Raw genomic sequence first — 20,862 nt, 5'->3', positions numbered from 1 at the left:
GAGCACGAGTCTTACTTCTGACTTCAGGCAGCATTTTGCATCAGTCCTTGACTGCTATCATTCAGTCAAGGGCTGAATCCATGTTTCCTAGGGCAGCCCTGCCTGTGACAGGGGAGCTGCTGGGGCAGCAGAGCCTCTGCCCAGCCATGCAGCACACCAAGGCCAGACACAGCAGCTAAGGAAAGGTGCTGCTGGCTCAGGCCATGCAGACATGGGGTGCATCTGAGCAGCTGCCAGCAGTCCTCTCCACTTTGCAGAAGGTTTGGGAGACCCCTGAGGAAAGGACAGCCTGGTCACTTTGCCTGACATCCACCACCCCACACCCCTGCAAGGCTAGGTGGCATTTTTGATGGTAGAGGAGGGCAGGGACGCTCAGCACAGCCCTGTGCAGATGGCTGACACTGGGTTTCATGCTGTCTCTTCAGGGCACAGGCTGGGCTGGTTGTGGGGTCACAGTCTACATCCTGAGGAGACCTTCTTATGGCCTCCCAGTATCTGAAGGGGGCTCCAAGAAAGCTGGGGAGGGACTTTTGAGGGTGTCAGGGAGTGATAGGACTGGGGGGGATGGAGCAAAACTAGAAATGGGGAGATTGAGATTGGATGTTAGGAAGAAGTTGTTCCCCATGAGGGTGGTGAGAGACTGGCACAGGTTGCCCAGGGAGGTGGTGGAAGCCTCCTGCCTGGAGGTGTTTGCAGCCAGGCTGGATGTGGCTGTGAGCAACCTGCTGTAGTGTGAGGTGTCCCTGGCCATGGCAGGGGGTTGGAACTGGCTGACCCTTGAGGTCCCTTCCAACCCTGACAATTCTGTGATTCCATGGTTACACTCAGCAAGATGGCTCTGGCACAGAGTCACAGAATGGCAGGGGTTGGAAGGGACCTCTGGGGATCATCCAGTCCAACCTTTCTATGCCGGAGGTTCACCTAGTGCAGGTTCATGCAGGGGGGACTGGAAGAGCCACAGCCACAGTGCCTGCACCAGACACAGCTAGGCTGGGAACCAGGCTGCACCTCCACCCTTTACTCTCCCTTCCCAGCACCACAGACCTTTGTCCCCAACAGGTCCCCTCCAGCAGCAGTCATAGAATCACAGAATGAACCTGGTTGGAAAAGACCTCAGAGATCACCAAGTCCAAACTATCACCTAGTACCCAACACCTCCTGACAACTGAACCATGCCACACCCAAGCCTTTCTTGAACACCTCCAGGGATGGGGACTCCCTGGGCAGCACATTCCAATGGTCAATTACTCTCTCAGTGAAGAACTTTCTCCTCACCTCCAGCCTAAACCTCCCCTGGCACAGCTTGAGACTGTGTCCTCTTGTTCTGGTGCTGCTTGCCTGGGAGAAGAGACCAACCCCCACCTGGCTACAACCTCCCTTCAGGGAGTCGGAGAGAGCAATAAGGTCTCCCCAGAGACTCCTCTTCTCCAGGCTGAGCAACCCCAGCTCCCTCAGCCTCTCCTCACTGACCAGAGGTGGCAGGCTGACCTCAGGGGCTGCAGCAGGGGCTGTGGGAGCAGGATGTGCCTGTCCCTCCAGCCCAGGTGTGTCCCCTTGGGGCCACTCAGCAGCTGTCCCTGGGAGCACTGGCAGATTGAATTGGGTACCTGGGAGAGGAAGGAAGAGAACAAGAGCAGTGGGCAACTGGCCTCACACACTTCTGCCTTGGGTTCAGCCCATTGGCAACAGATTATTTCTTGGCCTCCTTCCTCCCCAGGAGGGATGGTGAGGGATTAGCACCAGGAGCTGGGAGCACTCCCAGGGCTGTCCCACAGTGCCCACAGCGCCCTGTCGGCTGTGGGGAAGTGCCTGGCAGCACCCAGCAGTCAGGCACAGCAAGCTCAGGCAGGCTGGGGTGCAGAGGGGTCCGCTTTGCTTGGGGATGCCGTGGGGTTCCATCTCCAGACGAAGCTCCCAGCGGCCAGCTGGGGGCAGGCGAAGCACAGCGAAGCGACCCCAGCAGCAGCCAAGGCAGAGGCGCTGCTCTGCTCTGCCTCTCTGCTAACCGGGAGCAGGGTTCTGCCCTCAGCAGCCTGCCAGCCCGTGCAGGCAGGGCCATGGAGGCCCAGGGCCACCCAAATCCTCCCTCAGTTCACCACAACACAGCCTGCCAGGATACCACAAGCATCAACCTGTCCATCACTGTCCATGCCCGTGAACAAGGGTTACCACGAGGAGTCAAAGTCCCTCTAAAGGGTGGGAGATCAGCACCCAAACTCCCTGGCAGAGATTGGAGGAGTGCTTCAGATATTCACCTCCTGCATGAACCACCTCTTGTAGCCATTTCCTCCCACTGCTTCCATGGGGCCATCCTGTATGGCAACCACATGTCTGGAGGATACTTCATGGGAAATGCAGCTCAGTGACTCAGGCTGGGGTCAGAGGGGCTGAGAGCAGCCAGGCAGAAAGGGACCTGGGTGTAGTGGTGGACAGCAGCTGAACACGAGCCAGCAGTGTGCCCAGGGGGCCAAGAAGGCCAATGGCATCCTGGCCTGCATCAGGAACAGTGTGGCCAGCAGGAGCAGGGAGGTCATTGTGCCCTGTGCTCAGCACTGGTTAGGCCACACCTTGAGTCCTGTGTCCAGCTCTGGGCACCTCAGATTAAGAAGGACATTGAGAGACTTGAAGGTGTCCAGAGAAGGGTAACAAGAGGAAGCTCAGGGGAGATTTTATTGCTCTCTACAGCTGCCTGAAGGGAGGTTGTAGCCAGGTGGGGGTTGGTCTCTTCTCCCAGGCAAGCAGCACCAGAACAAGAGGACACAGTCTCAAGCTGTGCCAGGGGAGGTTTCGGCTGGAGGTGAGGAGAAAGTTCTTCCTAGCAAGAGAGATTGGCCATTGGGATGTGCTGCCCAGGGAAGTGGTGGAGTCCCCATCCCTGGAGGTGTTCAATAAAGGCTTGGATGTGGCACCTGGAGCCATGGTTTAGTTGTCAGGCAGTGTTGGGCATTAAGTGATAGTTTGGACTTGATGCTCTCTGAGGTCTTTTCCAACCTGGTTGATTCTGTGATTCTATGACTTGTGTTACCCTTCCTTTTTGCTGGACAGGCTTCCCAAACAGACATCTCAATCTATGCTGCTTTCTGATAAATCAGCAAAGCAGCTTTCTAGTTTTGCTCCATCCCCCCAGTCCTATCACTCCCTGACAACCTCAAAAGTCCCTCCCCAGCTTGCTTGGAGCCCCCTGCAGATACTGGAAGGCCACAAGAAGGTCTCCTCAGAGCTTTCTCTTCTCCAGACTGAACAGCTCCAACTCCCTCAGTCTGTCCTCACAGCAGAGCAGCTCCAGCCCTCTGCTCATCCTCGTGGCCCTTCTCTGGACACCTTCCAGCACCTCCAGATCCTTCCTGGCACAGAGGCTCCAGAACTGGACCCAGAGCTCCAGCTGTGGTCTGAGCAGAGTGGAGCAGAGGGGCAGAATCCCCTCCCTGGCCCTGCTGGCTCTGCTTCTCTTGCTGCAGCCCAGGCTGTGCTTGGCTCTCTGGGCTGCAAGTGCTCCCTGCTGGCTCCTGTTGAGCTTCTCATCTCTGAGGTCCCTTCCAACCCAATCCATTCTATGACTCTTACAGCTCATCCCACTCAGCCTGAGTGTTCTCACCTTCTCCTGCTTGACAAAGTTGCTTCTTGCTCCATGTGAGCCACTTTTAGGACTTTCTTGTCAACAAAGAGGTCCTCAGGGTCTTGAGCAGAGCGGTGCTGCCTCTGCTGAGCGTGGCCACACAGCCTGCTGAGCTGGAAAACAAAACACAGCAGCATGAGCAAGCCTTCAGCATGGAGAACAGCAGGTCCTGGGGAGACCTTAAGAGTTGCTTTTCAATGCCTGAAGGGGACTTACAGGAAGGCTGAGGAGGAACTGTTTAGAAGGGCCTGTGGGGATAGGACCAGGGGCAATGGCTTTAAACTGGAGCAGGGGAGATGTAGGTTGGACATCAGGAGGAAGTTCTGCACAGTGAGGATGGTGGAACACTAGAAGAGGTTGCCCAGGGATGTGGTGGAGGCCCCATGCCAGGAGATGTTCATGGTCAAACTTGATGTAGCCCTGAGCAGCCTGATCTAGCTGGAGATGTCCCTGCTGACTGCAGGGGGCCTGGACCAGATGACTGTCGAGGGTCCCTTCCAACCTGGTGCATTCTGTGGTTCTGCTAGGACCAGGACACTGTGGGAAAGAGCCAGGATGCAGCCTGGCACCTGCACATGGTCCTGCTGTCCCCAGCTCTCCCATAGCTCACACCAGCACCAGGAAGCAAACTGCTGCCCTAAGGATGCAGTCTTGCTCTTGTATGAAAACCCACCCTGGGGGAGGGAAGGTAGGAGCAACTTCAGGCAAGACCAAAGCATGCCTGTGGCTATCAAGCTCCCTGAGCTGCAGGGGTGAACAGCACATCTTCCTGCACTACATTAAATGCAGACTGGCAGGGGGCACTTGAGATGTTCCCTGATCCTTCCCTGATGAAAGCAGTGGCATAGAATCATAAAGTGTTGGAAAAGCCCTCAGCAAGTCCAACCATCAACCCAACACCACCCAAAGTGCCATGTCTGCATCTGGTTTGGACACCTCCAGGCATGGGGACTCCACCACCTCCCTAGGCAGCCTCTTCCAGTGCCTGACCACTCTTGCAGCAAAGACCATTTTTCCTACAGTCCATCCTAACCCTCCCCTGGTGCAACCTGAGGCCGTTTCCTCCTGTCCTGTCATTTGTTACTAGGGAGAGGAGGCCAATCCCCACCTCACTGCAGCCTCCTCTCAGGGAGCTGTAGAGGCCAGTGAGGCTCCCCTCAGCCTCCTCTTCTCCAGATTAAACAATTCCAGCTCCCTCAGCTGCTCCTCCCCAGCCCTGCTCTCCAGACCCTTCCCCAGCTTGGTTGCCCTTCTCTGGACCTGCTGCAGCTCCTCAATGTCCTTCTTGGAGAGATGGGCCCCAAACTGAACCCAGGACTCAAGGTGTGGCTTCAGCATTGCTGAGCACCGGAGGACAATCCCTGCCCTGCCTCTGCTGGCCACACCATTGCTGATCCAGGCCAGGCTGCTGGTGGCCTTCTTGCCCACCTGGGCACATCCTGGCTCATGTTCAGCTGGCTGTTGCCCAACACCCCCAGGTCTTTCTTTGCAGCACACCTTTCCAGCCACTCTGTCCCAAGCCTGGAGCACTCATGGGGTTGTTATGACCCAAGTGCAGGACCCAGCACTTGGCCCCATTAACCTCACACAACAGACCTTGGCAGGTTGATCCAGCCTGGCCAGATCAAACAGCCCTGCAGAACAGCACAGGGTGGTCCCAAAGGTGAGCTCCCCAGCAGCAGTGGTGCCTGTTGAGGACACTTGTCCCTTGGTGATCTCCCAGAGAAGGAAACAGCTGCAAATTCACCCCCAGCAGGGACTGCAGTGGTGGCTGTGGCCCTGCTGGCTGTCCTGGGCCACTGGCTGCATGGGAGAGATTTAATGAGGTGTTTGGAATCCCTTCCCCTGCTGCTGTAGGCTGCTAACGAATTATCTGTATGCTAATGAGCTCGTTTGTGTCATTAACAGAGCTCTGTTAATCAAGACCTCCCATGGTATGACCAGGCTGGAGCCCCAGTGCTGCCTGTAGTATGGGCCCTGATGTGTTTTAATTAGTGATGATGTGCATGATGCTCAGCCCTGGGCACCTGCAGAGCAGCCCAGGCAGACCCTCAGCTGCCTCAGGATGCACAGCCAAGGTCCTGGGTCTGCTTTACAGAGGGGAGGGGAGGTGCATCCTAAATGTCCAGCTACTGGTGAGGCCACACCTTGAACCCTGCCTTCAGCTTGGGGATGGGGATGGGGAGGGAAGGGAAGGGAAGGGAAGGGAAGGGAAGGGAAGGGAAGGGAAGGGAAGGGAAGGGAAGGGAAGGGAAGGGAAGGGAAGGGAAGGGAAGGGAAGGGAAGGGAAGGGAAGGGAAGGGAAGGGAAGGGAAGGGAAGGGGAGGGGAGGGGAGGGGAGGGGAGGGGAGGGGAGGGGAGGGGAGGGGAGGGGAGGGGAGGGGAGGGGAGGGGAGGGGAGGGGAGGGGAGGGGAGGGGAGGGGAGGGAAGGGAAGGGAAGGGAAGGGAAGGGAAGGGAAGGGAAGGGAAGGGAAGGGAAGGGAAGGGAAGGGAAGGGAAGGGAAGGGAAGGGAAGGGAAGGGAAGGGAAGGGAAGGGAAGGGAAGGGAAGGGAAGGGAAGGGAAGGGAAGGGAAGGGAAGGGAAGGGAAGGGAAGGGAAGGGAAGGGAAGGGAAGGGAAGGGAAGGGAAGGGAAGGGAAGGGAAGGGAAGGGAAGGGAAGGGAAGGGAAGGGAAGGGAAGGGAAGGGAAGGGAAGGGAAGGGAAGGGAAGGGAAGGGAAGGGAAGGGAAGGGTCTGAAGAACAGGGCTGGTGAGGAGCAGCTGAGTGAGAGAGAAGAAAAGAGAGAAGAGAGAAGCAACCAAGCTGGGGAAGGGTCTGAAGAACAGGACTGCTGAGGAGCAGCTGAGGGAGAGAGGAGAGAAGAGATAGGAAGAGAGAGAAGAGAGAAGCAACCAAGCTGGGGAAGGTCTGGAGAACAGGGCTGGTGAGGAGCAGCTGAGGGAAGTGGAGGTGTTTAGGCTGGACAAGAGGAGGCTGGGGGGAGACCTCCTTGCTCTCTACAACTCCCTGAAAGGAGGCTGGAGCGAGGTGGAGTCACTCTCTTCTCCCAACTAACAAGTGATAGCATGAGAGAAAATGGCCTCAAATTGTGCCAGGGGAGGGTTAGGTTGGGGATCAGGAAAAATGTCTTTGCTGCAAGAGTGGTCAGGGGTTGGCACAGGCTGCCCAGGGAGGTGGTGGAGTCCCCAGCCCTGGAGGGGTTCAAAAAATGTGCAGACATGGCACTGTGGGACATGGTTTAGTGACTATGGTGGCACTGAGTTGACGGTTGGACTGGATGACCTTAGAGCTCTTCTCTAACCTTAATGATTCCATGACTCATCCATACTGGGATGTGAAGGGAGCTCCACCAATTGCCAGGAAGACAAAGGCACCACAAAGGCCCAGGGAGGTGGTGAAGTCTCCTTCTCTGGAGACTTTCAAGCCCCATGTGGATGCATTCCTGTGCAACCTGCCCTGGATTCTCTGCCCCTGCTCTGGCAGGGGTTTTGGACTCGATGATCTTGGGAGGTCCCTTCCAACCCCTAGCATCCCGTGAGCCTGTGAACTAATACCAGCCCCTCCTGCTCTTGAGCCTCATCCCACCACCCACATCCCGGCCTGGGAGCCCATAAAATGCCTGTTCCTTGCAGCACCTCCCAGAATGGCACGACAGACCACCAGAGAACCACCTCATTAATCTTCACAGCACACCGAGGCAAGGCAGCCAGCTCCAGCTCCCAGCTAGCTGCACCCCGGGGGCCAAGCTCACCCCTGCTGCCCACGACTACCAGCATCTGATGTGTAAAGAGAAGAGATTAATGCTGTCCTATTACACCCTGCATCTGGCTGAGCAAATAAATTAGTCATGTCACCCCTCTCGTTATCAGGAGCAGCACAGGTTGTTTGCTCAGCCTGCCACGGCACGAAGAAGGAAAGAGAAACCTCCAGGGAGCTGGGCAGTGCCATTTCTGGGCCACAGCTCGGGGGGAAGAGCTGCTGCCACTGCTCCCTTCTGCACCTGCAGCTCCTCCTGCACCTGCAGCTCCTTCTGCCCGAGTGGCTCCTCCTGTAGCTGCCTGGGGAGAAGCTTCTGCAGCATAGAATCCATCCAGGCTGGAAAGGACCTCCCAAAGGTTTGGCATTCAACAAGTCCAAGTGCCAGGTGCTGCACTTTGGTCACAGCAACCCCATGCAGAGCTACAGGCTGGGGCTGGAGTGGCTGGAGAGCAGCCAGGCAGAGAGGGACCTGGGGGTGCTGATTGACAGCTGCCTAAACATGAGCCAGCAGTGTGCCCAGGGGGCCAAGAAGGCCAATGGCATCCTGGCCTGCATCAGGAACAGTGTGGCCAGCAGGAGCAGGGAGGTCATTGTGCCCCTGTGCTCAGCACTGGTTAGGCCACACCTTGAGTCCTGTGTCCAGTTCTGGGCTCCTCAGTTTAAGAAGGACATTGAGACTCTTGAAGGTGTTCAGAGCTGGGCAAAGAGGCTGGGGAGGGGTCTGGAGTACAGCAAGAGATCTGGACAGGGGCATATGGGACAGCTGACTCCCCACCACTGCAAATGCCTCTGCAAACCCCCTGCTCTCTCAGTGCTGGCTGGTGCCACTCTCCATGCACTGGGCAGAGCAGCAGGGCAGCACAGGGCTGAGGATCTCCCCTGCCAAGGGTGCCCTCAAAGCTCCTGGAGAGGTGATGATAAGAGCTGCCATGAAAGTATTCCAGGGAAACAAAGGGGCAGTGGGTGGAAGTTGAGGCAGAGGAAGTTCCATGGAAACAGGAGAAAGCATTATTTCAGTGTGAGGGTGACAGAGCCCTGGAGCAGGCTGCCCAGGGGGGTTGTGGAGTCTCCCTCTCTGGAGATATTCAAGACCTGCCTGGATGAGTTCCTGTGTGACCTGCTCTAGGTGCTCCTGCTCTGGCAGGAGGGTTGGACTGGATGAGCTCTTGAGGTCCCTTCCAGCCCCTGGCATTCTGTGATTCTGTGAAAGGGTACAGAAAAGCAGGAGGACAGCAGACACAGAACCCCACAGGAGCAGGACAGCTGCACCCCTGCTCCCCAGGGCCACACAAAGGAGGAGAGGAGCAGGAAGGGGTGGGATACTTTAAGCTGCCCTTTGGTGATGGTGACTCCCTTTGGCCCTCCCCAGCTCTGAGCAAAGCTGCCCCTTTCCTCTCCAAAGCCTCCCTTTCAGCTGCCAAAGCCTATTGAACCCTGAGAGAAGAACAAGTCCAGGATCAAGGCTTTTTTCCCCCCGAGGATGCTGAAATGTGCTGAATGGGAGGGGAGGGTCTGAGCGACAGCCCAAACAATGGCACCACCCCAGAGCATGATCCCAGCACCAAAGCTCCCTCATCTCCCACCCAGCACTGAAGGTCCTGCAGCTCCCCTGCTCCCACCTCCTGCTCAGCTGCATCCTCACAGCCCCACACTGTCCCTGGGGGGAATCATACAAACCTTTCAGTTGGAAAAGACTTTTAAGATCATCAAGTCTCCTCCCAGGCACAAAGACACAAACCAGGATTGTGGTGGCCCTGCCATGGGACAGCAGATGAAATCTTTATGGGTAGAAGGCGGAAAGTTTGAGCAGTGCTTCTTAAGCTTTTGCTTATTTATTTACAGAATCACAGACTCCTAGGGGTTGGAAGGGACCTCAAAGATCATCCAGTTCCAAGCCCCCTGCCATGGACAAGGACACCTCCCACCAGCCCAGGCTGCTCAAGGTCCAACCTGGCCTGGAATACCTCCAGGGAGAGGACAACCACAGCTTCCCTGAGCAACCTGTGCCAGTGTCTCCCCATTCTCACCAGAAAAAAATTTCTTCCCAGTCTCCAGTCTCAATCTCTCCTCTCCCAGCTCAAAGCCATTGTTCCTCCTCCTGTCACTCCCAGCCCTTGTCAAAAGTCCCTCCCCAGCTCTCCTGGAGCCCCTTCAGGTACTGGAAAGCTTCTCTGAGGTCTCCCTGGAGCCTCCTCTTCTCCAGTCTGAACAGCCCCAACTCTCTCAGGTTGTCCTCACAGGGGAGGTTCTGCAGCTCTCTGATCATCTTCATGGCCTCCTCTGGATCCATTCCAACAGGTCCTTCCTGTGTTAAGGGCTCCAGAGCTGGAGGCAGTGCTGCAGGTAGGGTCTCACCAGAGCACGTAGCATCAAGCATCAACCACAACATCCAGCTGCCTCTTCCCACAGAGACACAAACATGAAATTCTGAGCAGATCCCCAGAATGGAACCATCATCTCTTCTCTTTGGATTCAGCACACTATCAGCAGGATCACAAACATGCACCAGACCTTATCTAAAGTGTACTCAGAGCAAGAGCTATTCAGTTTCTCCTTTCATGTCACACAGAGGCCCAGGGCAGGATGAAGATGGAAACATCAGGCCATGAAGAAAAAGGAGTCTATCTAAAGCAGTGTGGGGTTTTAGGCAACAAGGGGTTGGTTTGTTTTTAAGAGACTCTGCCAGGCCACCAGAGAGCTGCCCCAAGGGCCAAGCAAATTGCAGAATCATTTAGAATAAACCTTTATTTAGAATAAACCAAACCAGGTTGGAAGAGACCTTCAAGATCATGGCGTCCAACCCATCAACCAATCCAACACACCCAAACAGCTAACCCATGGCACCAAGCACCCCATCAAGTCTCCTCCTGAACACCTCCAGTGATGGTGACTCCACCACCTCCCTGGGCAGCCCATTCCAATGGGCAATCACTCTCTCTGTATAGAACTTCTTCCTAATATCCAACCTGAACCTCCCCTGGCGCAGCCTGAGACTGTGTCCTCTTGTTCTGGTGCTGGCTGCCTGGGAGAAGAGACCATCATCCACCTGTCTACAACCTCCCTTCAGGGATTTGGAGAGAGCAAGAAGGTCACCCCTGAGTCTCCTCTTCTCCAGGCTGAGCAACCCCAGCTCCCTCAGTCTTTCCTCACAGGGCTGTGTTCCAAGCCCCTCACCAACTTTGTTGCCCTTCTCTGGACACCTTCCAGCATCTCAACATCTTTCCTAAACTGAGGAGCCCAGAACTGGACACAGTACTCGAGGTGTGGCCTAACCAGTGCAGTGTACAGGGGCAGAATGACCTCCCTGCTCCTGCTGGCCACACTCTTCCTGATGCAGGCCAGGATGCCATTGGCCCTCTTGGCTGCCTGGGCACACTGCAGGCTCATGTTCAGCCTACCATCAACCAGTACCCCCAGGTCCCTCTCTGCCTGGCTGCTCTCAGCCACTCTCTTCCCAGCCTGTAGCACTGCCTGGGGTTGCTGTGGCCAATGTGCAGAACCCGGCACTTGGATGTGTTCAATCTCCTGCCCTTGGACTCTGCCCATCTGCCCAGCCTGTCCAGGTCCCTCTGCAGAGCCTCTCTACCCTCCAGCAGATCAACTCCTGCCCCCAGCTTGGTGTCATCTGCAAATTTACTGATGATGGACTCAATGCCCTCATCCAGATCATCAATAAAGATGTTAAAGAGCACAGAAAGATCATAGAAAGATAGAGATTGGAAGGCACCTCCAGAGATCATCCAGTCCAACCCCCCTGCCAGAGCAGGGTCACCTAGGACAGGTCACACAGGAGCACATCCAGGTGGCTGTTTAAAGTCTCCAGAGAAGGAGACTCCACAACCTCTCCGGGCAGCCTGCTCCAGGGCTCTGTCACCCTCACAGTGAAGAAGTTTCTCCCCATGCTGAGGTGGAACCTCCTGTGTTCCAGCTTGTGCCTGCTGTTCCTTGTCCTATCACTGAGCACCACCACAAAGAGCCTGGCACCTTCCCCTTGACACACACCCCTCAGATCTTTGTGGACACTCATAAGATCCCCAAAGCCCTGGATTTTTACAAGCTGCAACAGCCAAGGCAAAAGCCTCCCAGCCCCAGCTCATTAACAAGCTGGTTAATTACCCCAATTCATTAGCCTCCTTCATAAAAGTGTGACCCAGGCCACCAGGGGAACACTTTGCCTCTTGCCAGCCACAGCCCCATTTAGTTATTCCAGCTTCAGGGAACAACTGTGCCCAGTGGTGGGGCAGAGCTCCTGGGGACCCCAGGGCCGGATGGGAAGCAGCTGGCTCCTGCCACCTCTGGGAGCCAAACGCTGTGTAATGGCTCAGCTTTAGAGGCAACACTGATGTGAGAGGAGCAAAGGGACCAAGCTGATGGAATAGCACTCTCAGCCTGCTTTAATGCTTCCCCATTCAAGGCAAGAGGTGCCAGAGGACTGCAGGGAACCTGCTTCTGGCAGCGTGGAAATGATGCAGCTGCGCCGTGAGCAGCCAGGGACCGGATCCACCACCACGGATGCTTTCAGCCAGGCCAGCTGCAAGGCTGTAAAGCTCAGCATTGGTTCATGGGGGGAGCCTGCAGGCCAACAGAAGCTGATGGCCACACAGCTGGGATTCAATTAGATCATATAAGAATCACAGATTCATTAAGGTTGGAAAAGTCCTCTAAGATCATCAAGGCCAACCAGCAACCCAACGCCCACCAAGCCCACTAAACCATGTCCCAAAGTGCCACATCCCCTTGCTTTTGAACACCTCCAGGGATGGGGACCCCACCACCTCCCTGAGCAGCCTGTTCCAATCTCTAAGGGTGATCAGAGCAGAGACATTTTTCCTTCTGTGTGACCTAAACTTCCCCTGGTGCAGCTTGAGGCCATTTCCTCTCATCCTATCACTTGTTCCTAGGGAGAAGAGACCAACCTCCACCTCACTCCAACCTCCTTTTAGGGAGCTGCAGAGAGGGAGAAGGTCTCAACTCAGCCTCCTCTTCTCCTACAAGAAGGCTGGGGAGGGACTGCTCAGGATCTCAGGTAGTGATAGGACTAGGGGGAATGGAATGAAGCTGGAGGTGGGGAGATTCAGGCTGGAGGTGTCCAGAGAAGGGCCAGGAGGATGAGCAGAGGGCTGGAGCACCTCTCCTATGGGGACAGACTGAAGGAGTTGGGAACAGGAGAAGAGAAGGCTCTGAGGAGACCTAATTGTGGCCTTCCAGTATCTGAAGGGGGCTCCAGGAAGGCTGGGGAGGGACTGCTCAGGATCTCAGAGAGTGATAGGACTAGGGGGAATGGAATGAAGCTGGAGGTGGGGAGATTCAGACTGGAGGTGAGGAGGAAGTTCTTCCCCATGAGAGTGGTGAAGCCCTGGAATGGGTTGTGCAGGGAGGTGGTTGAGGCCCTGTGCCTGGAGGTGTTTAAGCCCAGGCTGGATGAGGCTGTGGCCAGGCTGATCTAGTGTGGGGTGTCCCTGCCCATGGCAGGGGGGCTGGAACTAGATGATCCTTGTGGTCCTTTCCAACCCTGATGGATTCTATGATTCTAAAGAAGTGCAATTCCCAAAACCACTTCTCACAGACCTGTGGCCACAGCCTGGGTGCAGCTGCTGGGAGGCAACACTCCTGCAGGCATGCCTCAGCTGGCCACAGCAGGCTGGCATCCCTCAGAGCACCAGGGCCACTGAGGAGAGCCACTCTGCTGCCCAGGCATGAGGCAGGGTGGCCAGAGGAGCCAACCCCCTCTCCCCCTGCACATCAGCAAGACAAATGTGGGGAGAATGATTGGGAAGCAGCACACGTGTGACCCTCAGCAGCAGGCTGAGCAACCCTTGGAGGAGTGAGAGCATTTTCAAGGTAATTTTCTAGGAGATGTTAAGAAGAAAAGCTAATCAGCTTCTCTTTGGAAGAGAAGAGAGTGCATCAGGCACTCCTGAATACCTGCTGCTGCTGCTGCTTCTCATTCAGCCCATGAGCTCCACTGCTCTGAAGGAGAGCTTGCTCTGTTTGACCTCTGCTTCAACTTTGCATGGACTTTCCACCTGTCTCCTCTGTGAACTCTTCTGCTTACAGATTCATTCTCCAGGAAGGGACACTAATACAGAATCATAGAATCAGTCAGGATTGGAAGGGACCACAAGTTCCAACACCCCTGTCATGGGCAGGGACACCTCACACTAGATCAGGCTGGCCAGAGCCTCATCCAGCCTGGGCTTAAACACCTCCAGGGACAGGGCCTCAACCACCTCCCTGGACAACCCATTCCAGGGCTTCACCACTCTCATGGGGAAGAACTTCCTCCTCACCTCCAGCTTCATTCGATTCCCCCTAGTCCTATCACTAAATGAGAGCCTGAGAAGTCCCTCCTATCACTCACTGACACCCTCAAAAGTCCCTCCCCAGCCTTCTTGTAGCCCCCTTCAGATACTGGAAGGCCACAATTAGGTCACCTCAGAGCAAACACCTCCAGGCAGGAGGCTTCCACCACCTCCCTGGGCAACCTCTGCCAGTCTCTCACCACCCTCATGGGGAACAACTTCTTCCTAACATCCAATCTCAATCTCCCCATTTCTAGTTTTGCTCCACCCCCAACCCAGTCCTATCACTCCCTGACAACCTCAAAAGTCCCTCCCCAGCTTTCTTGGAGCCCCATTCAGATACTGCAAGGCCTCAAGAAGATCTCCTTGGAGCCTTCTCCTCTCCAGACTGAACAGCCCCAACTCCCTCAGTCTGTCTCCAGAGCAGAGCAGCTCCAGCCCTCTGCTCATCCTCATGGCCCTATTTTTCATTCTTTTTCCTTTTTTTTTCCCCTCAAGGGGATGGCCTCATTCTTGAAGATTTCCTCCTGCCATCTTCCGCAAAGTTGCAGATGACACCAAGTTGGGAGCGGATGTTGATCGGTTAGAGGGCAGAAGGGCTCTGTGCCCTGTGCTCAGCACTGGTTAGGCCACACCTTGAGTCCTGTGTCCAGTTCTGGGCTCCTCAGTTTAGGAAAGATGTTGAGATGCTGGAAGGTGTCCAGAGAAGGGCAACAAGGCTGGGGAGAGGCTGGAGAGGCAGAGGGCTGGAGCTGCTCTGCTATGAGGACAGACTGAGAGAGTTGGGGTTGTTCAGTCTGGAGAAGAGAAGGCTCTGAAGAGACTTTCTTGTGGCTACAAGAAAGCTGGGGAGGGACTTTTGAGGGTGTCAGGGAGTGATAGGAGTGGGAGGGATGGAGCAAAGCTAGAAATGCATAGATTGAGATTGGATGTCAGGAAAAAGGTGATCCCCATGAGGGTGGTGAGAGATTGGCACAGGTTGCCCAGGGAGGTGGTGGAAGCCTCATCCCTGGAGGTTTTAGCAGCCAGGCTGAATGTGGCTGTGAGCAACCTGCTGTAGTGTGAGGTGTCCCTGGCCATGGCAGGGGGTTTGGAACTGGCTGATCCTTGAGGTCCCTTCCAACCCTGACAGTTCTATGAGTCTAAAGAACACATTTGTGCCCTGCTTATCACCAGAGCCTCCAGTGAAGCTGAAAGCAGCTCCTCAGGTGCTGCTCCAGAAATCAGCTTAATTAAATTCTAAAGGGCTTAAACCAAAAATACACATTGCAGTGATGGGAGATAGAGCAGAAACTTTTCACCAGTAGTAGCACCAAGCCCATTCAGCATTTCTGCAGGTGTAATAAAAATGCTAATGTATGTTAATGTTTAGCCTGTGCTCAATGTTTTTGTTGTGTTAATTTCCCCAGGGCTTTAATGACTGATTCAAATCTGCCACCCTATCCCAGCCATGGCACTGCCACCTACTGCAGCCACCCTCCCATCAATGCTGATTAAGAGAATCATGAATGGCTTGGGTTGGAAGGGACCTGAAAGATCATCTTGTTCCAACCCCCCTGCTGCGTGCAGGGACAACTTCCCCCAGCCCAGGTTGTTCAAGGCCTCATCCAACCTGGTTTTAAACACTTCCAGGAATGAGGCATCCACAAACTCCCTGGGCAACCTACTTCAGTTTCTCATCACCCTCATGCTAATGAATGTCTTCCTTACTCTCCAGACTCAATCTCTCCTCCTCCAGCTGAAAGCCATTGCCTTCTGTATCACTCCCAGCCCTTGTCAAAAGTCTCACCTCAGCTCTCCTGGAGTCCCCTTCAGGTACTGGAAGGCTGCTCTAAGGTCTCCCCAGAGCCAATTATAGAATAGAATAGAATAGAATAGAATAGAATAGAATAGAATAGAATAGAATAGAATAGAATAGAATAGAATAGAATAGAATAGAATAGAATAGAATAGAATAGAATAGAATAGCATAGCCAGACCAGACCAGGTTGGAAGAGACCTTCAAGATCATAGCGTCCAACAATTCTCTCAGCCTGTCCCCATAGGAGAGGTTCTGCAGCCCTCTGATCATCTTCATGGCCTCCTCTGGACCCTCTCCAGCAGCTCCAGGTCCTTCTTGTGCTGGGGGCACCAGCACTGGAGGCAGTGCTGCAGGTGGGGTCTGAGCAGTGCAGAGCAGAGGGGCAGAATCCCCTCCCTGTGCTGCTGCTCTCCCTGCTCTGGCTGCAGCTCAGCACACAGCTGCCTGCTGGGCTGCCTGGGAGCACTGATGGCTCCTGGGGACTTTGTCACCAACTGATACTCCCAAGGCCTTCTCCTGCAGACTGCTCTCAAGCAGCTCCTCACCCAGCCTCTATTTGTGCTTGGCATTGCCCTGACCCAGGTGGAGGAACTTATGGTTGGCCTTGTCGAACTTCAAGTATTCAGCATGGGTCCACCTCTCAGGCCTGTCCATGCTCCCCTGGATGCCTTCCCTGCCCCCCAGAGTGTCAGCTGGGTCACACAGATTGGTGTCATCCACTAGCTTGCTGAGTGTGCAACATCTCACCACTAATCTGAATTCAGGTGAAGTCTTTAACCGGGCTGATCATTGTCAGGACCTTAATGATTGAAATCACTTTGTGTTTTTTTTCTTTACCTTGGGTGAAGAAAGGGATAACAGAGGCTGGACACCACCTTTTCACCACCCACCAGTGTGAGGGTATGTGAGAGGGTGAGGCTGCCCTCAGTTCCACTGTCCCTGTCACTAACAAAGATGTCGAACAGCAGCGAGGAAACATCTAGCTGGGACAAACACTCTTCTTAGAGCCTCGTAATCACTGCATCCATGCTGTCAGGAAGATGGGAGAGAGACAACTCACAGTATCACAGTATTGCCAAGGTTGGAAGAGACCTCAAGGATCATCAAGTCCAATCTGTCACCACAGACCTCATGACTAGACCATGGCAACAAGTGCCACATCCAATCCCCTCTTGAACACCTCCAGGGATGGGGACTCCACCACCTCCCTGGGCAGCACATTCCAATGACCAATGACTCTCTCGGTGAAGAACTTTCTCCTCACCTCCAGCCTTAACCTCCCCTGGCACAGCTTGAGACTGTGTCCTCTTGTTCTGGTGCTGTTTGCCTGGGAGAAGAGACCAACCCCACCTGGCTACAACCTCCCTTCAGGTAGTTGTAGAGAGCAATGAGGTCTCCCCTGAGCCTCCTCTTCTCCAGGCTAAGCAACCCCAGCTCCCTCAGCCTCTCCTCACAGGGCTGTGCTCAAGGCCTCTCCCCAGCCTTGTTGCCCTTCTCTGGACACCTTCAAGTGTTTCGATGTCCTTCTTAAACTGAGGAGCCCAGAACTGGACACAGGACTCAAGGTGTGGCCTAACCAGTGCTGAGCACAGGGCACAATGACTTCCCTGCTCCTGGTGGCCACACTGTTCCTGATGCAGGCCAGGATGCCATTGTCCTTCTTGGCCCCCTGGGCACACTGCTGGCTCATGTTTAGGCAGCTGTCAATCTGCACCCCCCAGGTCCCTCTCTGTTTGGGAGCTCTCAGCCACTCTGACCCCAGCCTGTAGCTCTGCATGGGGTTGTTGTGGCCAAAGTGCAGCCCCTGGCACTTGGACTTGTTGAATGCCATCCTGTTGGCCTCTGCCCATCTGTCCAGTCAGTCGAGGTCCCTCTGCAGAGCCCTTCTGCCCTCTAACTGACCAACATCTGCCCCTAACTTGGTGTCATCTGAAAACTTGCTGATGACTGACTCAATCCCCTCATCGAGATCATCAATGAAGATGTTACAGAGGATGGGGCCCAGCACTGAACTCCCTGCAGAAGATATGACTGTGGCCATAAAAATGGATTTCCAAGCCTTGATTTCAGGAGGCACATCATTATTGACCAAGTAATGATTTTTCTTCTTGATCTAGGGCACTCGAGCAGAGGGAAGAAACTCAGCAGAACACAGATGTCTTCTGCACACATTTCCCTAAGATTCCTCATTAATGAAGTGCTCCATGTCATTAATCAGCTCTGCAGCACTGCCATGGCCATTACTCAGGCACCACCTCACAAGGGTTACATGAGAGACAAGATCCCAAGTCACTGGTGCAGAGCAGCAGGGATGGTGGGAAATGACCTGCTCTCCACGGTGAGGAGGAGAGGGTTTAATAATGCATGGCCTTTAAATAATGCAAGGCTATAATGTGCAAAATGCACACAAACACTAATGCTTAGAATAACAGAGAGCCTGTCACACCAGTGCCCCTGGTGACACCCAGCCTGTGCTGCTAACGTGGGCTGGGAGCACTCACAGAGCCCTGCAGCCACCACACCACACACACCCACCCAGACACACACAGAATGCCAGGGGCTGGAAGGGACCTCGAAAGCTCATCCAGCCCAAGCCCCCTGCCAGGGCAGGATCACCTAGAGCAGGTCACATAGGAACACAGCCAGGTGGGTTTGGACTATCTCCAGAGGAGGAGACTCTACAACCCCCCTGGGCAGCCTGCTCCAGGGCTCTGTCACCCTCACAGTGACAACATTCTTCTTCCTGTTTCCATGGCACTTCCTCTGCCTCAGCTTCCACCACTGCCCCTTGTGCTGGCATTTGGCAGCACCCAGCAGAGCCTGGCTCCAGCCTCTGGGCACTCACCCTGCACATCTCTATCAACATGAATGAGGTCACCCCTCAGGCTCCTTCTCTCCAAGCAACAGAGCCCTCAGCTCTCTCAGTCTCTCCTTGTAAGGACTCCCTTCAGCATTTTTGTGTCTCTGCACTGGACCCTTTCAAGCAGTTCCCTGAGGTCCTTCTTCAACCAAGGGGCCCAGAACTGGACACAATATTCCAGATGAGGCCTCATCAGGGCAGAGTAGAGGGGCAGGAGAACCTCTCTGGACCTACTAACCACAGCCCTTCTAATCCACCCTGGGCAAAGCTGGGCAGCACTGATGGCCGGAGGCCAGCACCATGTGCTTGTTTGTCTCCTTCCTCAGGTTCATTGGCCTCCTTGGCACATGTGGGAGGCTTTTATCATCCCATCGTGTTTGTGCTGCAGAAAGGAACAGCCCCAGAGCAATACACTCCTAGCAGCTTCCTTTGGAGAGGGAAAGCAGCTCCCTGCCGTGGGTCTGGAGGGTAAGGCAGCGAGGAGGGGACCGACTCTAATCGGTGACTCAACAGCAGCCCTGGCAACTGGGCTGCAAATACCATCAACTCCTACCCAGCCAACTTCCCCCCTGCAGCCATGAGCTGGGATTCAATTCTGCCTTCAGACATACATCATTGAAGAATGAAAGGATGACCCTCTCCTCTCCTCTCCTCTCCTCTCCTCTCCTCTCCTCTCCTCTCCTCTCCTCTCCTCTCCTCTCCTCTCCTCTCCTCTCCTCTCCTCTCCTCTCCGAACCTCTCCGAACCTCTCCGAACCTCTCCGAACCTCTCCTCTCCGAACCTCTCCGAACCTCTCCGAACCTCTCCTCTCCTCTCCTCTCCGAACCTCTCCGAACCTCTCCGAACCTCTCCTCTCCGAACCTCTCCTCTCCTCTCCCCAAATCTCCCCTCCCCTCCCTGAACCTCCCCTCCCCAAACCTCTCCAAACCGAACCGAACCTCTCCTCTCTCCTCTCTCCTCTCTCCTCTCTCCTCTCTCCTCTCTCCTCTCCTCTCTTCCCCTCCCCTTCCCTCCCCTCCCCGAACCTCTCTGAACCTCTCCTCTCCGAACCTCTCCTCTCCAAACCTCTCCTCTCCAAACCTCTCCTCTCTTCCCCTCCCCTCTCCTCTCCTCTCCTCCTCTCCCCTCTCCTCTCCTCCTCTCCCCTCTCCACTGCTCTCCTCCGCTCTCCTCCCAGCCCCCCCCCCATTTCCTCTCGAACCTCTCTGAACCTCTCCTCCCCAGACTGAATCGAACCTCTTCCCTCCCTTCCCCTTTCCTCTCCTCCCCTCTCCATTCTTTTCTCTTTCCTTTCCTACCAGACAGATCCAATCCTGGAAGTCTAAAGCCATTCCAAAGTGTCAGCCAGCAATTAACTACTGTACACTGTTTGTTCTTGAGCAGACTCTTTGAGTGGAAGGGTAATGTCCTTAGAAACACAGCATTAACTTGCTCCTCAATGGCTTTTCATATGGATCTTCTCAAATCACTGCTCATAAAAAAGCCTCTTTCCTGATGAGATCCCCATCTCCTTAATTAGCTCTCTCTCTCTAATAGCAACCTAATAGCAAGTGGGATATTTATCTACACCAGAGCATGCCAGGCTTACCACTAAGGCTGCTTTAACTGGTGGCTTTAACAAGCCTGGCTACAGCAACACCTCTAGGATAGGATGGGATAGGATGGGATGGGATGGGATGGGATGGGATGGGATGGGATGGGATGGGATGGGATAGAATAGAATAGAATAGAATAGAATAGAATAGAATAGAATAGAATAGAATAGAATAGAATAGAATAGAATAGAATAGAATAGAATAGAATAGAATAGACCAGGTTGGAAGAGACCCCCGAGATCATTGCGCCCAACCTATCATCCAATGCCATCTAATCAACTGAACCATGCAATCAAGCACCCTATCGAGGCTCCTCCTGAACACCTCCAGTGATGGTGACTCCACCACCTCCCTGGGCAGCACATTCCAATGGGCAATCACTCTCTCTATGAAGAATTTCTTCCTAACATCCAATCTGAAGCTCCCCTGGTGCAGCTTGTGACTGTGTCCTCTTGTTCTGGTGCTGCTTGCCTGGGAGAAGAGACCACCCCCTACCTGGCTACAACCTCCCTTCAGGTAGGTGAGGGAGCAAGAAGGTCTCCCCTGAGCTTCCTCTTCAGGTTCCTACCACTCCCTGACACCCTCAAAAGTCCCTCCCCAGCTTTCTTGGAGCCCCCTGCAGATACTGCAAGGCCACAATTAGGTCTCCTCAGAGCCTTCCCTTCTCCAGACTGCACAACCCCAACTCCCTCAGTCTGTCCTCATAGCAGAGCAGCTCCAGCCCTCTGCTCCTCCTCGTGGCCCTTCTCTGGACACCTTCCAGCACCTCCAGATCCTTCCTGGCACAGAGGCTCCTGAACTGGACCCAGAGCTCCAGCTGTGGTCTCAGCAGAGTGGAGCAGAGGGGCAGAATCCCCTCCTTGGCCCTGCTGGCCACACTTCTCTTGCTGCAGCCCAGGCTGTGCTTGGCTCTCTGGGAACAGAGAA

At 54.7% G+C, this 20,862-nt stretch overlaps 1 protein-coding gene across 1 annotated transcript in view; it reads right to left on the bottom strand.

Moving 5' to 3' along the window:
- The window catches only part of GPC3 (glypican 3), a gene marked incomplete at its 5' end in the record, with an annotated part of 152,964 nt that overhangs the window by 110,175 nt on the left and 21,927 nt on the right, over window positions 1-20,862 (bottom strand). Inside the window, one exon of the mRNA XM_068169569.1 lies at window positions 3,596-3,729. Within this exon, the coding sequence (XP_068025670.1) occupies window positions 3,596-3,729 (134 nt within the window). The remainder of the gene's footprint in view (window positions 1-3,595; window positions 3,730-20,862) is intronic.

The sequence above is a fragment of the Melanerpes formicivorus genome, unplaced genomic scaffold, assembly GCF_026170545.1.
Source record: "Melanerpes formicivorus ecotype bairdi unplaced genomic scaffold, bMelFor1.0.p_v2 SCAF_197, whole genome shotgun sequence".
NCBI lineage: Eukaryota > Metazoa > Chordata > Aves > Piciformes > Picidae > Melanerpes > Melanerpes formicivorus.
The sequence above is the reverse complement of the archived record's forward strand: the minus strand, read 5'-3'. Positions and strand labels throughout refer to the sequence as shown.